This window comes from Vicugna pacos, chromosome 16 (genome assembly GCF_048564905.1).
Source record: "Vicugna pacos chromosome 16, VicPac4, whole genome shotgun sequence".
NCBI lineage: Eukaryota > Metazoa > Chordata > Mammalia > Artiodactyla > Camelidae > Vicugna > Vicugna pacos.
In genome coordinates, this window is record NC_133002.1 from 12,128,646 (window position 1) to 12,151,102 (window position 22,457).

The 22,457-nt window shown below is 46.2% G+C and overlaps 1 protein-coding gene across 2 annotated transcripts in view; it reads left to right on the plus strand.

The window, feature by feature from the left end:
- The window catches only part of LOC140686461 (ubiquitin carboxyl-terminal hydrolase 43-like), a 47,584-nt gene that overhangs the window by 1,630 nt on the left and 23,497 nt on the right, over positions 1-22,457 (plus strand). For both annotated transcript variants that reach the window (XM_072940703.1, XM_072940702.1), the window contains exons 2-5: positions 6,720-6,851; positions 11,969-12,072; positions 19,633-19,725; positions 21,323-21,458. In XM_072940703.1, the coding sequence (XP_072796804.1) occupies positions 6,720-6,851; positions 11,969-12,072; positions 19,633-19,725; positions 21,323-21,458 (465 nt within the window). The remainder of the gene's footprint in view (positions 1-6,719; positions 6,852-11,968; positions 12,073-19,632; positions 19,726-21,322; positions 21,459-22,457) is intronic.

The following is a 22,457-nucleotide window of genomic DNA, read 5'->3' on the forward strand; positions in this document are numbered from 1 at the left end:
GACTAGGGACTGTTGTTCTTGGGGGAGGCGGAACTTGTCAGTGTTCATTCCACAAGCATCACCGCTCTTGAGTTTCAGCCTGAGAAAGCAATCCTTGCCATGTGACCCTAAAGGATGCCAACCCTCACCGTCCTCTCCCCTGCTTCGACCAGTGAAGCCCTCTCCTGCAGGAGTCAGTGGGTCAAATGGGTGTCAGTAATACCTCCTTTGGCATCATTTGCTTTTTAAATGTGAGAAGCAGTGGTTAAGAGCAAGTTCTTTGTGACCCTGAACAAGTTACTAAAAGCTCAACTGTGCCTCAATGTTCCTCATCTGTCAAACGGGACTCTAGTGGTACCTACCTTATTATAGGGTTGTTGTGAGCATCAAATGAGTTAATTATATGTCCTCACCTGCAGAGACCTAGAGGAGGCAGGGAGGTAATCTTTGTGTACCTTTTCTCTTGCTTGATGCATTCTCATCCAGTTACTGCAGCAATGGGAGAGGCAAGAGGAGCTTGAAATGTCTATCAAATTAGTAATCACTTTCCTTGACTCACCAGGATTTCCTATCTATTGCCTGCTCTCAAAGGGCCAAGAAGCTCCCTGTGAGCCTTGGAGAACTGAAGGATAATCAAGTTGTTAATACATTGATAAAGGTGATATAACCCAGGGTTTGCTGCGACTTCAGGAAGGCAGCCTTGGAGAGAGTGAAGAAGGATTCCAGAATCTGGGCTTTTAAACCTTGCTGGTTGAAGTCTAGATGGGCTCTTCTTATTTCATAGATGAGGAGACACTTATTCATTCAACGGATATGGAGTGTCCAGACTCTGTACAGGGAGCATGGAATACATGTGGAGTGATAGGCATAACTCCTGATCCTGGGGCTCCTCTCCAGAAGCCGACAGTCCAGCAGGAGAGGTGGATGTCAGTGAAATAATCCCAGGGGTGTATGATTAGAACTGATAAGAAGTGCTACAACATAAAGATACAGGGCACTTCTAGCAGGAGGGGAGGTGGCGTGAGGAGGCAGGGCAGGAGAGGTAACCACTGAATTGAGTTTTGAAGGATGAAGGGTAAACAAAGGACATGGGAGGGTGGGCAAATACATTGTAGACCCTGAGACTGAAAATGTCAGTCACTGAGGGGGTAGGGCCAAGAAGCCTTTCCGGCTGGGCAGAATGAATGAATGATAAGATGAATTCATGAAAGCTGATATGGCTGGGGGAAGGGGCTGGAGAATTGGCTGGGGACAAGCCACCTAAGATTGTGTAAAGGAGTTTGGTCTTTAAGAGGGATTGTTAGGTTCAAACCCAGAAAGGGAGGAAGTTAGAAGGGGCCAACATGCTGGAGTGAGTTACCCCGGCCCAGACACACATATGGGATGGGTTTGTGGTATCCCATCCTTCCTGAGCCCCAAGTCACCTGGCCTGCACAGGCAGTAGGACTGCTTTTTGTTTTAACAGCAAGTAAATACATACATTTTTGAAATCCTGCCTGTGGTATTATTCATAATATTTTGCTTTTCTAATGATGTAATTAAATGTATGTAACTATAAAAAATTGGAAAGTGCTAAAATGTGAAAAAAAATCTGGAACTCCACCCTCTAGAGAGAACCAAATAACCATGTTGATGTGCTTCAGATCATATACAAACAATTGGAAGTTCTAGTTTTGTATCCTGCTTTTTTAATTTAAGTATTAACATAAGACTTTCTCCTGGTCATTAAAATATTCTATAAAACTTAATTTTTAATGATTGTATAATATTTCATAAAAAGAGCTCGTCAATTCCTCGGGATATATTTATGTACTGTACAATTTTCCAGTTATCACGCTGCACTGAAAATTCTTATGTTTAAATCATTGTCCTTAGCTCTGATCCTTTCTGTAAGCTTAATTCCTTGAAGTGAAATTACATGGTTAAAGCAAAGATGGCTATTTTGTTATTTTTAGAAAGAAATCTAAAAATAATCTAAAATAAATCTAAAAAGCAAGAAAGCTTTTTAAATCAACTTTTTTGAGGTATAAATCATGTACAATGAAATGCACCCAGTTTAAAATATTGAGTTATATTAGAGATACGACGCTGTGCAGGGTACACAGCGTACTGATTTCCTGCATTTGTATTGCAGCAGGATTGCCGACAGTAGCGCAGGTTAACATCGACCTGTCGCATAATTATCATTTTTCTAGTGTTGGGAACAATTACAATCTAGTCTCTTAGCAAGTTTAATGTCTATAGTTCAGTTTTGTTGTCTATAATCACTGCCTAGGCACACCTCCCTTTATTGCAATGTGCAGGCGTTTCATCCTTTACAAGCTGAGGTTTTGTGGCAGCCCTGCGTTGGGCAAGTCTATCGGTGCCATTTTTTCCAGCAGCATTTGCTCGCTTCATGTCTCTGTGTCACATTTTGGTAATTCTCACAGTATTTCCGACTTTTTCATGATTATTATCCTTGTTAAAGTGATCTTTAATGTCACTATTGTAGTTGTTTCAGAGCGTCATGAACTGCGCCCGTGTAAGATGGTGAACGGAGTCAATGAATGTGTGTGTTCTGACTGCTCTGCGGACTGGCCATCCCCCCATCTCTCTCTCTCTCCTCGGGCCTCCCTATTCCCTGAGACACACAATACTGAAGTTAGGCCAGTGAATAGCCCTACAATGGCCTCTAAGTGTTTGAGTGAAAGGAAAACTCAATCCATGCAGGAAACATCTCTGTGGTCTTATTTTAAGAAATTGCCACAACCGCCCCAAACTTCAGCAGCCAGCACCCTGATCGTTCAGCAGCCATCAGCATCAAGGCTGACACGTCACCAAGATGAGACTTGCTGAAGGCTCAGATGATGATTAGCATTTTTTAGCAATAAATTATTTTTTAATTAAGGTGTGTACATTGTTTTTTTTTTTAGACATAATGCTGTTGCACACTTAAGAGACTATAGCATAGTGTAAGCTTAACTTTTATATGCCCTGGGACACCAAAAAACTGGTGTAACTCGCTTTGTGATATTTGCTTTATTACGGTGGTCAGGAGCCAAACCCACAATACCTCCACCTGGACCATGTATTTGTTTCCAGGACTCATTTATCTACTAGTTGCAAATCTGTCCCCTTAAACCACATCTCTCCCATTCCCCCACCCTCAGCCCCTGGTAGCCACCGTTTTACTTTCTGTTTTTCTGATTTCAGGCTTTTTAGATTCTGCATATAAGAGAGATCATACCCCCTTTGTCTGTTCCTGTCTTATTTCACTCAGCACAGTGTCCTCATGGTCCTCCCATGTTGCTGCAAATGGCAGAATTTCTTTCCTCGTGGCTGAGTAAAAATGTTATGTGTAGAATCTGATGGGTTTTGACATGTGTACCTGTTAATCACCATCCCAGTTTTAAGTATTTATTTTTTTGTTTGTTTTTTTTTAGTTTTTAAATCGACTTTATTGGACTTGATTATTTTTAGTACTCCTATCAACACATTTCTTTCGAAATAATTATATCAAATTTTAGATATACCAGCGATGGGTACAGGATGTTCTGTCATTAATTTATAGAACAAAAAGAAGTAGCGTCTTGTTTTTACTTACAAGCAGTGAGGTGTTGGATTCTTGCATGCTTTTTTACTAGTCGTAGGAATTCCAGCTGCTGTTGGAGTTGTCTGTTTATGTTGTCTGTCTGTCCATTCTGCCTTGGTCTTAATGTTCTTTTTTCTTGTTTCTGTAAGTCCCTCAACTCTTGTCATATTTGCTGCAAACATTTTCGGCAAACTCTCTCCTTCTCCCTGCTGAAAGTTTTACTTATTTCATACCTTTTGAAAAACATTCTATTTTATATACTTCTAGTTCTTCTATGGTTATATTAAGGATTTCCACCATCTGGAATTTATCTTAGCTTATGTGCTTGAGGATCAATTTTAAACCAACAATTTTAGGCATGTGGGATGCCTCAAGTGATATGCTGGAGGCATTGCTTTTTTTTTTTAACCTTTTAAAATGGAGGTATAGTCAGTTTACAATGTTGTGTCAATTTCTGGTGTATAGCACAATACTAAAGTCATACATATACGTACATATATTCTTTTTCATATGGGTTAATATAAGATATTGAACATAGTTCCCTGTGTCATGCAGTATAAACTTGTTGTTTATCTATTTTATACATAGTAGTTAGTATCTGCAACTCTCGAACTCCCAATTTATCCCTTCCCATCTCCTTTCCCCCACCAGTAACCAGAAGTTTGTTCTCTATGTCTGAGTCTGTTTCTGTTTTATAAATAAGATCACTTGTGTCTTTTTTTGTATATTCCACATATAAGGGATATCATATGATATTTTTCTTTCTGATTCTGGCTTATTTCACTTAGAATGATGATCTCCAGGTCCATCCATTTTGCTGTAAATGGCATTATTTCATTCTTTTTTTTTTTATGGCTGAGTTGTATTCTGTTGTATATATATATATATATATACCATATCTTCTTTATCCAGTCATCTGTTGATGGACTTTTAGGTTGTTTCCATGTCTTGGCTATTATAAATAGTGCTGCTGTGAACACTGGGGTGCATGTGACTTTTTGAATTAGAGTTTTCTCTGGATATATGAGGAGGCATTTAAAAAAAAAGTTTACCTTCTTCATTTGTGTGTTTTGGAAGTTCTGGACAAAACAGTAAGACATGCAATGGAAATGGAGTAAAAAATATTGAACAGAAAGAAAATTACTAAATGGTTCTCGAAATCCATGTTTTAGAATTATCGCTGTCACTAATGGGGTTAGGTACAAAATAGAAGATCAAAAGCAAGACCAATTTAGAAACATATAAAAATGAGATTTCATCCCTAAAAACAAGAAATATGAAATAACTAGGAATATTTATTATAACAGATATCAGATAAATGATCAGTGTTGTGAGGGAGAAACCCACACTTGCACACACACACACAGGTATAGCCGTGCCACACTGCCGAGTAGAAATACCAAATATTGCTATTCATCCCTCCCATGTTAGCATTTAACTGTGATGCAGTTCTAGTCACATTTCAATAGACTTCCAAAGGACTTCAATAATAGAATCAATAGGTAAAGTCATAAAAAATATTCTGTAAAACACCTGCCAGATACTGTTATAATTGGAGAAAGACCAATAAAGAACAGTGTTCATTGTAAAAAAAAAAAGTTTGCAATATACAAATGAAAATGAAAACAAATCTCCTATGGTCCCATCTTTCTAAAACCATTGGTTAATATTTTACCGTATATTTTCTAGTCTTTTATCTATCTATAAATCTACATAAAATAATCTCATATTTTTGTATTAAAAATGACAGGATCATTCCTTTTCTCTTGAGCATCTCCTCAAGCATAATTTTTAAGGCCATCTGATATAAGTGTGCAGTAAGTTTCCCCCTGATAGCTGTAATACATTGAGGTATCTTTGCTTGTATCTCTCATTACCTTAGGCTAAACCCCGCGGCGTGGAATTTATAAAAAGGGACATCATTAAGGTCTTATCTTGTCTGTCTTCTTGAAATTGTCAAATTCTTTCTGTAAAGGTTGTGTGGCTCTCTAGCCAGACTAAGATGAGGTAAGTGTCAGTTTTGAAGGATTAGGGTGATTAGCAGGAGGGGAGTGGATTTCTCTTGGAAGGAAGAATAAGTCGAGGTAGGGACGATAGACGTGGGAAAGTGTGTTTGCCTCCCTGCCACAGTGGCTCATTTACCAGGAGCTTTGAAGTACGTGAGGGAGTGGTGAGCGATGGATGGGACCAGACCGGAGGAGTTTGGATTGTTAGGGGGTGAGTCAGCGGGTCAGGAGGGGTTGGGAGTAAGGGCACCACCACCAGCGGGGCTCTGGAAGATGGGTCTGAGCTCTCCTGCAGGCGGTGGGTTGGCAGGGGGACGTCCCGGGGGCTGGGCTCCTCTGTGGGTAGGTATTGCCATCTGGATCAGCAGGAGTTAGCACTTAGCAATGGCACTAGGACTCCTCTGAAGGAGCAGGATGGGAAGCTGACTGATGTGTGTTTGAGGGGGAACCTGAAAGAGGACACTGATGCTAAGAGAAAGAGCTGGCTTTAGAGATTTCGAGTTGGAAGGGCGGGATCAAGGGACCCCTCCCCCGCCTCAACCAGGAGAGAATGTTGGTACTAAGGATACAGGTTTGAGGGAGACAGGGGGGTAGGGTTACCAGATAAAAGACATGATGCTCAGTTAAATTGAAATTTCAGATAAACAATAACTTGTGAGTAGAAATACACCCCTCAGGTTCCATAGGGCATACTCCTACCGCAAACACCGTTCGTTGTTTATTGCCTATTTATTATTTACTTTATTCACTAATCTGACAGCCCTGCTTGGGAGTCAAAGTGCAGAGAAGCCTGGGGGGAGAATCCAAACTAGACCCTCCTGTGCACCGAAGCTAGTGTGTTCCAGAGACTCAGAACCAGCATCTCAGTTAAATCTTGAATTTTGTGTCGGCGCATCCTAAGGTTTTCTGTAAATCCCAAGGAAAGACTGAAAGAAAGGAAAAGAAAACAGCCCAGGCCCTTTGATTCCACTAGCCGTGGTGAGGGTGGTCTGGGTCTGCAACCCTGCTCACACTGCTTCCCTGGGGGAGGCTGCTTCCCGCCGCGCAGGGTTTTGAGCTGTCATTCCCCGTCAGGGCTGAATCGCCACCGTGGGTAGACTTGGTGCTTAGCCGGTTGTTGGAAAGGCCAAACTGCCCATCTAATTTCCCTCTGTTCCTTCCAGAATGCTGTGTCCAAGTACGGCTCTCAGTTCCAAGGCAGCTCGCAGCACGACGCCCTGGAGTTCCTGCTCTGGCTGCTGGACCGCGTGCACGAGGACCTGGAGGGCTCGTCCTGCGGGCCGGGGTCTGACCAGGTCGGTCACCCTCGAAACCACACACGGTGTTGGATTTCCTTTTCTTCTCCCTTGCATATTTGCTCAGCTCCTCAAAACTAAATCTGGAAACCCAGATTCTTAGATTTGTGTGTACTCTGGCCACCGCACACACAGCATCGTTCCTTGCTCCTTCCTCTGAACCCCGTTTGTGTTAAGACCAGGCATTTCCTCCCATTGCAGCACCTCATCCTCTTTAATCCCAGCGAGACAATGAATGAGGGTTTCTGTTTGGTTTAAAGTTTGAAAAATCTCCTTTTTGTCAATATCCTAGGCTCTGGTATGGTCAGCCGAGGCCATGCGTGCCATAGTTTGTTATTTTCAGATGGTACCATTTTAACTCTCCCCTTGCTTTCTCACTCATCCTACGGAGCAGCGACTCCCAGTCTTTTTCTCAAGACACAGGATGGATAATCTTTCCATGTGTGCACTTAGCGTTCCCAGATTTGGATGAAACCTCAAGCCCTTGAGAATAAGAGAGCCCTATGATCACTCATAATAACCACGGTTAATCGTCACATCAGCTGTGTTCTCTATGGGCTTTGCTAAATAAAGATCAGTGATGAGTTCTGTTCTAATGCTGTCCTTTCATCTCTCACTTAAAAATGTAAAAGCTTAGAAGTTATTATCCCATGAGAGAGCAAAGTTACTCCCACAGTATCCACGAATAATCTGCTGTAATTTAAAAAAGTGTTTCGCAAGCTTTGGTAATTAATCCGTCATGTGTTCCTCTTGATGTGTCTCCAAACCGATCCAGGTGCAGCTGCAAGAACTGCTTTGCTAGTTTGTTTGTGTTAAGTCTGGACATTTTTTCCCATCCCTCCTGTGAGTCAATTAAAAAGCCCTTTGGAAGTGTTTAAATCTTTCACCCGTCACTTCTTCATCCTTTCATTACCTGCGGGGGCCCAGCATTCTAGAGAAGTGAAGACTGAACGGCAGTGCCAGTGGTGTGGGAGGGATAAGTCCAGGTACCTGGCGTTCAGCAGGATGACAACCGCGAATAGTACTGTACTGAATGCCGGAAATTTGCTAAAAGTAGAGTTCAGGTGCTCGCACCCCACACAGAAGAGGTAACTATGTGAGGAGATGGCTGTGTTGGTTAGCTCGCTGGAAGTGATCATTTCACTGTGTAGACGTAAGTCAAGTCATCCTGCAGCACCCTTTAAATATATGCAATGTTTATTTGAAAATAAAGTGGCTCAGGAAGCTGAGTCATCTTCTTGTCTGTATAGCCAGCTGTTACCTGTCTTTCTCTCTCTTTGAAAATGACAAGTTGTACCTTTAAGAAAAGGAGAATGTAACCATGTATGTCTTGAATAAGAATAGACCTATCTAAAACAACATAATGTAGAAGCTAAGAGCCTGGCAGAGCTGCAAAAACAGTTCTCAAGTCTGAGATAGCAGGTTGCCAAATGCCTGGGACGGGGGAGATAATGATTGTATAGTATTCTGTACTCCTCAGATCACATCTTGGAGTGTTGTACCCAGTGTGAGTAACTGCTGCCATTTGTGGAGTGTGGCTAGAGTTATTATCCCCATTTTATAGGTAACCCAAGATTCAGAGAGGTGGATAACCTTCCCAAAGCAGCACAGCTTAAGAAGAGACAGAATCAGGATTCAAGTCGAAGGAGGACTGGCTGGAAAGCTGGTTTTCTTATTTTTAGAAAGAACCACCTCATTCACTCCAAAAGACACAAATGAAGCAAAGCAAAAGCATCATCAAACAGAACCTGGGAGGACCAGACCCTCAAAGGTTATGGTGTTTTCTCTGGGTTGTGGGGTTATGGGTGAGTTTTCATACACGTACTATGATTTTCTGTTTATCTAACTCAGACCCTTTTAGTTGCAAGTGACAGAAATTTAACTTGGTCAAACTTAAGGAGAGGGCATTTATTGGCTTTTAGAACTTGTAAGTGCAAGGGCTGAGCCGGCTTCAGGTAAGGCTGGATCTAAGGACGCAGATGATGTCCCTAGGTCTTTGGCTCTTTATCTCTTTGACTCTCCATTCTTAGATTGGCTGTGTGCAGACAGTGGCAAGATGGGCCCCTGCAATGCTCATATAGCCTTTTCCACCTGGGATTCCAGAAAAAGCCCATGAAGGAGCCCAGTTGTTGTAGCTTGGCTCACATGTCCACCCCTGGGCAGGTGGCCACCAGGATGGAATATTCTGATTGGGCATATTGGTCACATGCCCGTGGCGTGAGTGCCACCGAAATCACGTGGGCCAAGGACAGCTTCTGTAGAGTTGGGGCAGGTTACTTCTCCCAGGAAGAGAATGCTGAGCAGATAAACATGTCGCTACAGTGTAATCCACAATCTTAGTGTGAACACATTTTGAAATCAGAACGATGTATTAAAAAAGAGAGAGATACTGTTTACTGAGATGTGTCATGTGCCAGGCACCTGAAGTGATGCTTTCAGGCCCGACTTCGCTCCTGACACATAGGATACGCTCATAAACTCTGCAGTGGTTGAAACAATTAGGTATTTATCATGTCTTAATGCTTGAGAGGGTAGCTCGAGTGTCCCAGCTAAGGGAAACGGAGCTTAAGTTGTTCAGGTCACTCAACTTCTGCCCGGTTGAAGGAGACTCTAATCTGAGTCTCCGGCAACCTCCTCTCTCTGGCTCTTCATTTGACCTGATTGAAACCAGAAAAGATCCTTTTCTCTGTCCGGGGTCAAAGCCTCTCTAGAAATTTGCTCTCAGAAAATCGGGCTGCCCGCGGAGGCCTGGCTGTGAACGGTTGAAGGTAAAAGAGCAGAGCTGTTGGACTGTTTGGCACGAACTTCGTTTTCTGTTTCCAAGAAGGAAAGGGACTGTCCTCTGTGTAACTGAACAATTTTTCTTTCTGAGGTTATTTCTGTTTTGAAACATATGAAAGCCATGTAGCTCGATTGATTTGAAACTGGGAATAAAAAACATAAGGACCACTTTCTTCTCTATTAACGCAATGATAGATGTGTTCATCTGGTGGAAATGGGGTCTTTTTACTCACTTTAGATGCTGTGACACAAGAAGCCATTTTGGCAGGTGATCTTACAGAAAACACCACTCATGCAGAAGTAAGGAAGGAATGGGGCTGGGGCAAGACCAGGAAGCTAACATTTATTAAGCACCTACTGTATGCCAGGCAGGATACCTGTATCTTTTTTGATGGATTGATTGCCTTTTTAAATGGAGGTACAGGGGCTTGAGCCCAGGACCTCGTGCATGCTAAGCACACGTTCTGCCACTGAGCTCTACCACCCGCCCCCCTCTTTTGGATTTAAATGATGGCTCCATCCAGCTGGATGTGATATTCCTATTCCTTTTAGATGCAGAACAAGGCTCAGGGAGAGATTCAGGGTCACTGGGATAGTGGAGTCAGCCAGCCTGGTCTGACCTCGTGGTCCCTGCTCTGTGAATGACCCTCTGCTGTCTCTTACCCCAACCTCGTTCGGGATTTTCTCTTTCCAGACCCAGCCTCAGATGATCCCATCCCAGCCCCTTCCAAAGCATGCCGTGCCATCATCTTGACAGAGAAGCAGCCCGTATCATCATGAGGTCTTGGGTTGCAAGGAGCAGCAGCCAGCTTCAGCTGACTCAGACAGGAAGTGCGGGGTGTGTGTCGTAGACTCCAAGGGAAGGCTGAAGCCGGGCTTGGAACCATCAAGAACCAGACAGCTCTGGGCTGGGGGCATCTTGGTGGCAGGAATGGCTCAATCCTCCAGCCTGGACGCTTCCGCTAGAGTCACTCTTTGCAGCCTTTTGGTCTCTCTGCCCATGATTGACACACGGGGCAGGAACATCACCTCTGTCTGGTTGGGTCATGTGCCTGTCCCTTTGGTAAGGGAGGGCAGGATGCCTGATTAAAAAGCCTTCCCCGCCTCCCCATGGACTGGATTCTATGTTCCCAAAGCAGGGGAGGCTCTTCCCAAAGAAGAGGAGTCAGTCCCGGGCAGCCCCAAAATGCTAATGTCCGCTCTGCATCCAGGTTCTCTGTCACTCCTCCGAGCCTTCTGCCTGCCGTTAGGTGCCTGCCCTGGGGTCAATGACCCTCGACTTCAGCGTGCCCGCCCCTCCTCCCCAACCTACTGTCTCCTTTTGACTTTCCCTCCTCTGTTAATGGAACAGGAGTTCTCCAGCCACCAGGCTGGAAGCTGGGAGTTGGCGCCGCATATATCCTCCCTCTTCTGGTGCGCAGCTACGGGCTGTGTCCACAGGGTGACTGGACTGAGTCCATTCCTCCTCTTTATTTTCACAGCTCCTACTCTAGCCACCCTGTGGGGACGCAGACCATTGAGCCTCCTATTCTGTGTCCTGGCTCCAGACTCCCCCTCCTCAATCGTGTGCTTGGCTGTCAGGTTACAGCCTGTCTCTGTGCACATAGGTAACACTTAGGTTCAAAACCTGTCAGATACGTCCCATCCTGGAACAACGACAAACACTTATACGCTCTTGCTGACACCTTGGTTTTGGCCTCATGATACTGATTTTGGATGTCTGGTGAGACCTGTGCAAGAGTACAGTTCTATTGTTCCAAGCAACTCGTTTGTGGTAGTTTGCTGGAGCCGCAACAGGAAATTAATACATACGGGAATGCAAAGAAGGACACAAGAGGACTGACTGTGGAAGAGGGGAGGAGGCCGGTGCATTGTTCTGAGGCGTGAGCAAACCTGGTTTTTCTGAGAAAGTTGATGCTCGTGTGAAGACTGGCTCCCCGGAAAGTGTGGACCGGAACGTGGAAGATGGGCAGATTTGGTGTGGGTGTATTTGGAGTGAGATGTACAGGAGGCATCTAGACACAGGGGGCCCAGCAGGAGGGCGGGAGAGGACCGGGTAATCCGAGGGAGCGGTGGGGACCGGGTGAGTATGCGTCAGCGCTCGCCGGCGCTCAGGCTTCACTTCTGCTCCTTCAGCACATGCCCGGTCTCTCTCTCAGGGAATTTGGGGGCCCCAGGGATTGAAGGGGCGGTGAATTAACGGTAAGACAACATGGAAGGTTCTGGCTCTGCAGGTCTGGGCCCCGGAGGGATGCTGTGGACCCAGGAGGAGGCCGTAGGCTCCGTAGTGATGGGAGGCACATCTAATCTTGCTTCCTCTCCTCGTTTCTTTGCAGCTTCAGCCTGAAGCCAGGAAAACCTCTGAGAACGCCCTGTCCCCCTCGGCTGCGCTTTCTTTAGGCCAAAGTTTTGTGCAAAGCCACTTTCAAGCACAATATAGGTAAGAATGGGGTGTGTTTAGAATTTGTCACTTAGGGGTTCAGAAAACTTGGATGCTGGCAACCAGCCTCCCATTGCCAGGTCTACCCCGAGATTACAAAACTGTAGAACCATAAACACGCTTCTCTCTCCCATTATAAATCCCAGTGAGCCAGTCACTCCTATTGTCTCTGACCTTCAGTACTTATTTCCTTTCTTGCTGGCTCCTGACCTTCCGTCCCTCCTTGAAGGAAAGGTGATGGGGTGATGGGTGGGTGGTTCTACAGAGTATGACTGTGGAGGCCAAGATCCCCCCAGCAGGACATCATTCAGAAGTGGATGAGATCTTTCCTCTTTGTTCTTTATCACCAGATATCCCAGTTTCACAAGTTATTTCTAGTTCAAGATTTCCCAGCATAATGGAGTTCTTAAAAAAAATCTACTGATTGTAGACTCTGACTTCAGAAAGTCTGTGTCCTCTTTGGGCTTTTACATACGGTAGTTCAGAGACTGACTTAAGGAAGACCATTTTCCAATGTGACAGTGTTTTAGTGCGAGCACTGACTGCAGGGAGAGCTCTGAAAGGGGAGAAACCCTCACCTACCCCGGGCTTCGCGGAGGAGGTGCACCTTCTGATGAGTTCTGTAGGATGAACAGGATTGAAAGGGTCGAAACGGATTCAATAAGCATGAACCCCAATCTGAGGTGGGAATGAGCACGGTGATCAGGATTTAGGGGGAGCCACTGGCTGCATGGATGCTTGCCCAGATATTTTTAAATTTAATCCTTACCAGTGCCTTAGGAGATGGGTTACCATCTGGAAGGTCGGGCATTTTGGGAGGATACATTGTAAACGGCGGAACCAGGACTGACCTTTGATAAATCTCTGATGGACAAGTCCTGCTTCTGCTTTTATGATTCTTCCTCTTGGGTGATTCTCCATCTGACCTCGCTCTTTTCTTGTGATGTTCTGCTGTTACTTCATGCACAGCAGCTCTGTCCTCCTGATCTCCATTATGGACACCAAGACAGGTTTTTATATTCTTCTTCTGGATGTTGCGTTAAATCATTTTCTGAGGTATGCTTTCCTCTGAGTCTCCTGGACACTCTTCTTTATCCTTTGCTCTGCCGTCTTTTCCATAAGCCTCCTGTTGGGTTTTATCTCTTATTTACTTCAAACAAAGTAGCAATTATTCAGCCTTCTAGAATTCATTGACTTAACGGCCATTTCCTTTTGTCTTTTGGGGCGATTTGTATTCTTTGTATTTGGAAAGGAGCAGATGACTTAAAATTGCCCAGAAACTGTTCTGATTTAGGATTTATATTATATTCAATGATCACCCATAATATATTTTGGATACGATCACTGTCTTTGAGGTGACTGTTTATTTAGGAAGACCAAGTAGTTTCGGACACACTTTGGAAGAATACCAAAGCTGCTTTCCCACTAGAACAGAAAATCCACAGCAATTAAGTTCTCTCACTCTGCCTGACCATGGAGGACCTCACATGACCTTGAGTGACAGCCACAGTGACCCTGGGGCTCTCCTCCTGCCCTTGGTCGCTTGGTATATGGGGTAATTAAAATCTCTTCTAAATGAGCCCTACTCTCGTTGTCCATGAAGAGAGGCCCCGTGATTTTCTGAGAGAAGCGATGATATACTATGAGGTTTGCACAGAGGAAACCTAGATTTTGTGTCTACTAAGCTTTTTTGGGCCATGGAAGCTGCTTGTAGGGCCTCTGTCTAATCTCCAGGTACTCAAAGCAGAGGCAGCTTGAAAGCAAACTAAGGAGACAGAGGATAAGAATAGAGGAGGAGGGAAAAGAGCATCTAGAAGGAGAGATTGGGAGATGTAAGGCGAGGGTATGTTAGAGCTCGGGGAAGGGTCCCCATAACTGCCTCCAGGTAGCACTTGCTGGTGCCCCCATGCAATACAATACTCACTTCTCCGCTCACTCGGTGCTCTCCACCCTCTTCCCCTCTTGTCCACACACACTCTTTTCCTTTCCTTCTTTCACATCCTTGAGCATCGGAGGTTGGGCTTGGCCTAGCGGCTACAGTGAGAAGCATAATTCCTTGCCCACGAGAGAGAAAATTACTAACCAAACAGATCCATTTATTCTCTGGATAACTTATTTATTTATTTAAATGTTCTTATTGGAGCATAGCTGACTTACAGTGTTCTCTGGATTTTGAACTCATGCCTGCTACGTGCCAGCTTCTCTTCTGGGTGCTGGGAATTAGGCTGCAGATCAGACCCAGCCCCTGCTCTCAAGGACTCACGTTCTGCTGGGGAGGTGTCAGATGACACACTCGCAACAGGCCATTGGTGATAACGATGCGTGTCACCTGGGAGATGGGGGAGGCAGCCAACCTTAGATGAGGTGATGGAGGAGGCTTCTTTTCAGAGGGGACTCTTGAGCCTCGAGCTGAGTGACAAGGAGCCAGTCATTCAAATACTTGGGGATAGGGTGCTCCAGGTAGGAAAAACAGCCCGGGGCTCAGGATTGGAATGGTCTTGGCCAGTTCGAGGAGCAGAGAGCTGCAGAGTGGTGAGGGATGGGAGGTGAGGCCAGAGAGGTGGACGGTGACCTGGTGGTGCCAGTGTCCAGTCCAAGCGTGGGTTATAGTCTCAAAGGCATAGGAAGCCACTGAAGAGTTTAAAGCAGGGTGTGGTGTAGTTACCAGTTTAGAGACTGGCTGGTTGTTTTGGTGATGAAGGGGGCAGGACCGGGAGCAGGAGCAACGATGTTGCACTGGCCTCCCAGTGGGAGAACAGTGGTGGCTGGGACCATGAGGTGGTGATGGAGAGAAGTGGGTGGGTGGGGACCGTGTTTGGGATGTAGGGGCAGCAGGACTTGCCAGGATTTAAGGGGAGGGGTGGAGGGACAGGGGGGACCATGAGAATCTAAGGAGATGCCTGGATTTTTACCTCCTTATAGAGCTGGCGAGTGCTTTGAAGGGAAAACTGAGGGAGCTTTGACGTGTGTGTTATGAATGTGAAAGGGGAAGAAACTCCTGTCTCCCTTTACATTGCTTTTGACCACCACCACACTCACCACACATCTGGCCCCAGGCGTGTGCGTGTTCGCCCCCACAGACACTCCTGCAGCTCTCTCCGGACACCCACTGAGCATCTGATGACTTAACTCCATTCTGACACCATCCCCTCAGAGTGAGCACGGACCCCACAGGGTCAGCGCTCAGCCCCCAGGGCTGCCTCCCCACCAGTCACCCATCACAAGTCCCCGGTCGTCACCTGTGCTTCGGACCAGCTGGCTATACATTGGATGTTTCCACCACCACCTCCTCAGGTTCAGTAATTTGCTAGAGCGGCTCCCAGGACTCAGGAAAACAGTTTACTTACTAGATTAGCAGTTTATTTGGAAAGGATATGACTGAGAAGCAGCAAAATGGGAGATGCATTGAGCAAGGCGTGTGGGAAGGGGCTTGGGGCTCTCATGCCGTCTCTGGGTGCACCGCCCTCCCAGCAGCCCCTCTGGTCACCAGCCTGGAAGCTCTCCCAACCTCCTCTGCTAGGGTCTCTCTGGAGGTACCATATGCAGGGGCCACTGATCCAGTCACTGCCAGCTGTGATGAACTTAACCTCTGGCCCCCTTCTTTTGCCAAGAGGTGGGGGTGGAGCTGAGCCAACCTGGCTGGTCCCACTGGCACCCAGCCCCCTCCCTGTGCTTTTATCTGGGGGCTTTCCAGGTGTCTGCTCATTAGCAGAAAGCAGGTGTGGCCGGTGGTGCTTGTTATGAATAGCAGAGATGCTCCTTTCACCTTTCTTCTTGCCCATATCACTTGGGAAATTTCAAGGGTTTTAGGAGCTCTGGGCCACGAGACCAAACGTGTATTTCTTGTTCTGAATGGCAGTATCACCAGGCGGCAGGGGAGTGGAGAGGATTCCTGAAGAAGTGACATTTGAGCTGATCGGATACGAAGGACAGTGGGTTCCCTTTGGGTAGATTGCTGTAGCAGGATGAGTAAGAAGCAAGATATTCATACTTAAAAAAAGGGGGGGGGGATGGTGACAGCTAAAAATAACTGCTTTCTGCCTGATAGTCCACAGTAAAAAAAACATAGTTAGGCACGTCCGTCTGGGCTAGGGCTCTCGAGGTCTGAGAAGTGATTTCCTGCAGCGGTCCGTGGGCACCTGCTCCAGGCCGGAGCCCGAGCCTGTGCTTGCTGCTCTAGACCCTCTTTGGCCTCTTCTCCTGGAGAAGGCTTGCCTGGGATGGAGGGTCACCCCGGTATCACCTTCTTCATGGAACTGCAAGCTGGGAGCGTTATTAGGGGTTAACCGAGAGACCCACTCACTGAGGTTCTCCCTCCTCCGTCTCCCCTGGTCCCCCTTGTTAGGGGGCTGAGTTTTTGCCTTTGGCTGGAGGAGAGGAGGGGAAATAATAGGATGCTGGAGGTTATAGGCCAGAGGAAAAATTATTCCTTATTCTACATGATTATCAGCTTGAAAACATCTGCAAATTTAATAGCCAAGGATTATTGCTGTTAGTTCTGGCTACAGGAGGGATTGCCCGCACGCACGTGTGTGTGTGCACGTGTGCACGTGTTCATCTCATCATGTCATTCCTAGCTTTTATTCACAGCCAGCCTAACCTGGTCCCAGTTACAGGCACATTCCCTTTTCAGCAGAGTATGTTTCAGAGGCTTTCTCAGAACAGCTCTTGGCGAGGAGACATCTTGCTTGCATGTTGTCACAATTACCGTTGCAGGTGTGGACACGCATTTCCCCAGCCAGCAGGCAGGTAAAGCCAGCCAGGTCTGAGGTGGAAGATGTGCATCCAGCAGCAGCGAGAGGCCGGAGTGTGAACCTGCGGTGTCATTTCTGGGCGTTTGTAACTGATGGAGAAGAAAGAGCAGTTCTGAGTTCCAGCAGCAGGTGAGAGGCTGGCTTTGGAGCAGAAGCCGTTTCAAGGAGAATAAATACCTGAGGAAGACGGGTGTGTGAACACTAAAGAGCAGTGGGTGATTTCTGTCCCTTTCCCCTGTGAGCATGTGGGGGACAGCAGGACAGGACCGTGAATGGAGGGCATGGAGAGGACAAAAGGACCCTCAGGCCACATTTGGGGGTAGAGCTGGAGCCTGGTAACACCTGGAGTTTTCTGTGACAGTGATGCTGCCCCTCCCTCCCTGATCTGTTGGTCCCTCTCACTGTCCCCATTTCTCCTCCTTTGAGGAACAGGTGCATTTCACATCCTGTCTGTGGTTTATTATGAAAATGATATGTTTCCTTCATTCTTTAAAGACAAAATTAGACCTTTCTCTGTTTTTCCCAAACTACACATCTCTTGCGCCCTGACAGAGATTCTTGGCTCAATAGAAAGCCACGTCCCTGCATCCGTTGAATAGGATGCATCTACAAGAAAAACGCAGCCTCGCTTAGCTTTAGTAGGTTAAACAAAAATTGAATAAGTCAAGGAAAAATACTCCCATCTCGTTTGTTTGCTTAAATGTGAAACAGAGATTTGGAAATTTCCCAACGACAAAAATACATCTTTCAGGTCTATGTTCTGTCGTGGTACGTGATGGGTGAGGATGGGAGAAGGGTTAGAAGAGAAGTGGGGTGCCAGGGGAGACCCCACCACTGTCAGGACCCCCTGCTGGCTGGGGCTCCATGTCTGAGACATCTTTTTGACCAAAACATCACCACGGTTTTCCCAAAGGGAGATTTAGCAGAAGCAGCGAGAGTGATTGAACTCTGGTCTGATTTCTAAAATCATGCTTGGTGTTAACTTGCATCCCGGAAAACCAACCTGCTCTGAGCAGAGCACTTAGGGTTGCCTGGGGCAGCACCCCAAAAATCTCAGGGTCTCTTGCTTGGCACTGGTTTTTTTCAGTTTTGTCTGCTTGATGGAAAACCATTCCAGCAGGACTGGCGCTTTCTGCAGAGACTTAGGAAAGCTGTTTCTGATCCCGGCTCCAGTGTCCTTGCTGACTTAAGGCCTCTGGCCGTGTGGTGGGGACTTCCCAAGGAAGTTCTTGTAGATTTTAGGATAAGGAGCGTAGCATCCGAAAACTCCTCACATCTTGGCAGAATCTGCCACATTATATGATTAAAGAAATAAAATAGGAGTACGCATGTGGAATATAAGAGTTGCCTTTCACTTTCAGAGATACGTGCTAAATAAGGGAGTGTTAAATTTAAAAAGGTTTAAAGAATATAAATAAACTATGCAGATTTACTTATGCTAAAGACTCGGAAGAAATGATGATGGAAATGGACTCTGGAACCTGAGCCAGCTCAACCACTTAAGAGCTGTGTGTCCTTGGGCAAGTGACTTACCCTCTCTGTGCTTCAGTTTTTTTTTAATTGCAGTATAATTGATTTACAATGTTGTGTTAGTGTCTAATGTACAACATAGTGATTCAGTTATACATATATATTCTTTTTTCATATTCTTTTTCATTACAGGTTACTACAAGCCATTGAATGTAGTTCCCTGTGTTATACAGCAGGACCTTGTGGTTTGTCTGTTCTGTACATGGCAGTTTGTATCTGCTAATCCCAAACTCCTAATTTATCCCTCGCCTCCCACTCCTTGGTTTTTTCTTCTGTGAAATGGGGCTAATCCTGGTTGTTACAGGTAGCACAGGGGTTAGGAGAGGCACAATGCCCGGTTCTATAGTAACTTCTCTTTTGACGTCAGCTGTTGTTAGTAGCTGCTGTTTTCTGAACTTGATTTCCTTTACCCCCACAGTAAGGAGGGCCACCGCATCAGTGGTTCTCTGCCTGGCTGAACCCTAGAGTCACCTGTGGAGCTTTTAAAATTCCGATGCCTGTCGCCTCTCCCTGGGTGCCCTGAGACAGAATCTCTGGGAGTAGGGCCTCGACATCTGCATTTGAAAAAAAGCTTCCTGTGTGATTCAGGGGCACAGTGAGGCTGAGACCTTCGAGCTTGAAGGCTGTATTTCTATTTGGAAGGGTTACAGCGTCCCTTCCCACACTCAGTGCATTAATACATGTGACGAGACTTGAAAGTCACATAGCATGAAATTAGCCATTTTAAGGTGTGCGGCTCAGTGGGCACACATCCGTGATGCTCTGCAGCTGCCATCTCCTTCCAGTTCTTAACCGTTTTCATCCTCCCAAAAGAAAACCTGGTCCCCATTAAGCAGTCACTCCCCATTCCTCCCTCCTCTCGGCACCTGGCAACCACCGGTCTGCATTCTGTCTCTGTGGCTTTACCCGTTCTGGACAGTTCATAGAAATGGGATCAAAATACATGGCCTTTTGTGTCTGCTGCTTTTACTCACATGATGTTCTCCAGGTTCATTCATGTTGTAGCGCATGTCAGGACTGCATGGCTGAATAATCATCCATTGTGTGTACATAACATGTTTTGTTTACCTGTTTATCCATCGACGGACATGTGGGTGGTGCCCACCCTTTGCCTCTTGTGCTGCCGTGAACATTTGTGTGCAAGGATTTGAATACCTGTTTTCTGTTCTTCATGGTGTAGACCTAGGAGTGGAACTACAGTGGTAACTAACTGTTCGAGGAACTGCCAAACGGTTCAATTGTGATGAAACTGTAATGTGTCTCCTTTGCCCTGCAGATCTTCCTTGACCTGTCCCCACTGCCTGAAACAGAGCAACACCTTTGACCCTTTCCTGTGTGTGTCCCTGCCTATCCCCTTGCGCCAGACGAGGTACGTGAGTGCCACCCCCGCCAACTTGACTTCCATCCTTTCTCCTCGTGGGCAACCTTTTGCTTCTCAGCCAAGCATTTCTCTAGAAACCAGCCTTGTACCTGGGGGGCATTGAGTTATTAAATGGGGCAATTAACGTGAAAGGTTACTGTGCCCTTCCTTAGCAGAGGAAGGAATTATATAAACATGCTTTTGTTTATTGGCCCCATTGCCAGGCTGATGACTTTGGCCCATTCAGGAGCCGGCACAGGCCAGTTGGTACCACTCGGTCAGACGGGGCAAACCGGAGAAATCTGTCACCATCTGCCTTCCCTTGCTTTATTTCCAAATCCTTTTTCCTCTCGGTGAAGGTGTAGGAAAGGTTTATTTAAGGAGCAAAGAAAAAGGAAAAGTGTGGTAGGGAGATAGGAGAAGAAAAAGAAAAGAGGAGGCGGGATGAGGGGGGAGGCGTGGTGAAGCTCAGCTCTGCAACAGTAGGAAGCACGCACGGCAGGCGTCGCAGGAGCCCAGGGCTTCGCAGTGACCGTTACGGCAGCTGGCCAGTGTCAGCCTCGTGGAAGGTCAGTGAGCTCCTACACGGGACGCCTTCCCTGGCCTTGAAACCAGCACTTCTTCCCTGTATTCCCCTCCTCCAGAAAAGCCATTTCTCTTGCTCTCTATCTGTTGACATCCTCCGTCCATCGTTAGGATGCAGTGAAGACAGGATGGCTTTATAAAGCCTTTCCTGGCAACTCAGTCCCCCTTTCTGCTCTGAATTCCTGTGCTGTTGATTGTCTGTGCCACAAATATAACACTGGTTTAGCCTCTCATCAGTGACACCATCCAGTGATGTCTGCTGTGAGCTGTGGTCCCTGGCCTGATGCAGCATAGCGCGGTGGTTAGGACCCCTGACTCTGGGGCCCGACTCCCTTGGCTCCAGTCCCAGCTCTGCTAACTAGTTGTGTGAATTGACTAATTATAATTGGAACCAGAGAGAGTGTCCAGAGAGATCGGGGGGCAGAAAGGCTGTGTCCTGTTACCAAGGGGGGAAGTTCCCTTTTGCTTAAGATTATCTATTTAGCATACAGAACCTTGAGACCATAGATCTATATAGATGTCCCTGACTCACGATGGTTCGATTCACAATTTTTTGACTTTATGATGGTGTGAAAGGCAACACTTTATTTTCACATCGGCTTTGTGTGAGATGATTTTGCCCGACTGTAGGCTCATGTAAGTGCTCTGGGCACTTTTAAGGTAGGCGAGGCTGAGCTATGATGTTCAGTAGGTTAGGTGTATTTAATGCCTTTTCGATTTAAGATATTTTCAGTGTACAATGAATGGGTTTAATGGGACGTAATCCCATCATAAATTGTGGAAGATCTGTATTGTCATTCTTAATCACATGTCTTATTTTTAACTTGCTGGGAAACTACACTCAGTGGAGACCCTTGGCGATTTGGCTCTCCACTGCCACCTGGTGACAGCATACCTGAAGTGCAGTAACCCCACCGGGAAGCAGAGACCTGCCCAAGTGCCGAACTTGATGTGGCGTCAGGGATGTTGGCAACAGTTCATGTCAGTCCTTTAAGGATGTGGCTTTCTTCCTATTTTCCAGATTCTTGAGCGTCACCTTGGTCTTCCCCTCGAAGAGCCAGCGGTTCCTACGGGTCGGTCTGGCCGTGCCCATCCTCAGCACGGTGGCAGCCCTGAGGAAGATGGTTGCAGAGGAAGGTGGAGTCTCTGCGGATGAGGTGTGGTGGCACTGCACTGGGGCCCGGTCACCGGACGATGAATGCTGACTGGGCCAGCTGTCTAGGCTGCTTAGGCTAATTTCTGGCTTGCTGGTGACTCCAGGGTGATTCATGAGTTTCTCTTTGATTAGTAGACCGTGGTGTCTGTGATGACTGGCTTTGACCTCTCCCTGCATTTTCATAGAATAACCAAAAAAGGACACCACCTTCGTCTTCCAAGAAGGTGATGGTGATTACGATCATCATTGTTTCAACGATAGCTGACGCTCAGTAGTGTTTGCTAAGTGCTGGGCACCATTCTATGAACTTCATGTTCATAGCTGATTGACCCCTCCCAGCCATCCTGTGAGGTAGATATTACAATTATCTTCATTTTACCAGCAAGCCTAGAGAGGGTAAGTGACTTGCTCAAGGTCACACAGCTTGGCAGTGACTGGGCCAGGATTTGAATGCAGATTGTTTGATTTCAGAACTGAAGTCGCTAGTCTATATTTTTAGTCCTGAGACAAGGCAGGATACTGAAGGGACAGTAAATGAAATATGAGGCACTGCTGAAGGAACTGGGGATGTGTTCATGAGAGAGGCAGTCTGGGAGAGAGGGGATGGATGTGCTCAATTAAAAAAAACTTTTTTTGAGATTCTTGGTAAAGAGTTTGGATTCACTGTGGGATTTTTTCTTTTCTTTCCATCTTTCTTTTCTTTCTTCCTTTCTTCCTTCCTTCCTTCCTTTTTTTTCCTTTCTTTCTTTCTCTTTCTTTCTTTCATTTATTTACTTAATGGGTGTACTGGGGATTGAACCCAGGACCTTGTGCATGCTAAGCATGCAGTCTACCAATTAAGCTGTACCCTCCCCTGTCACTGTGACTTTGGAGGGCAGACTCCTACCAGCATCCCCCGCCCCACCCCCCGAGGACATGGTAGAGGTGATGGTGGTGAAAAGCAATGTCACATGATGGGAAGGGCTTAGAACGGGGTTCTAATTGTGGTTTGGTCACTTTC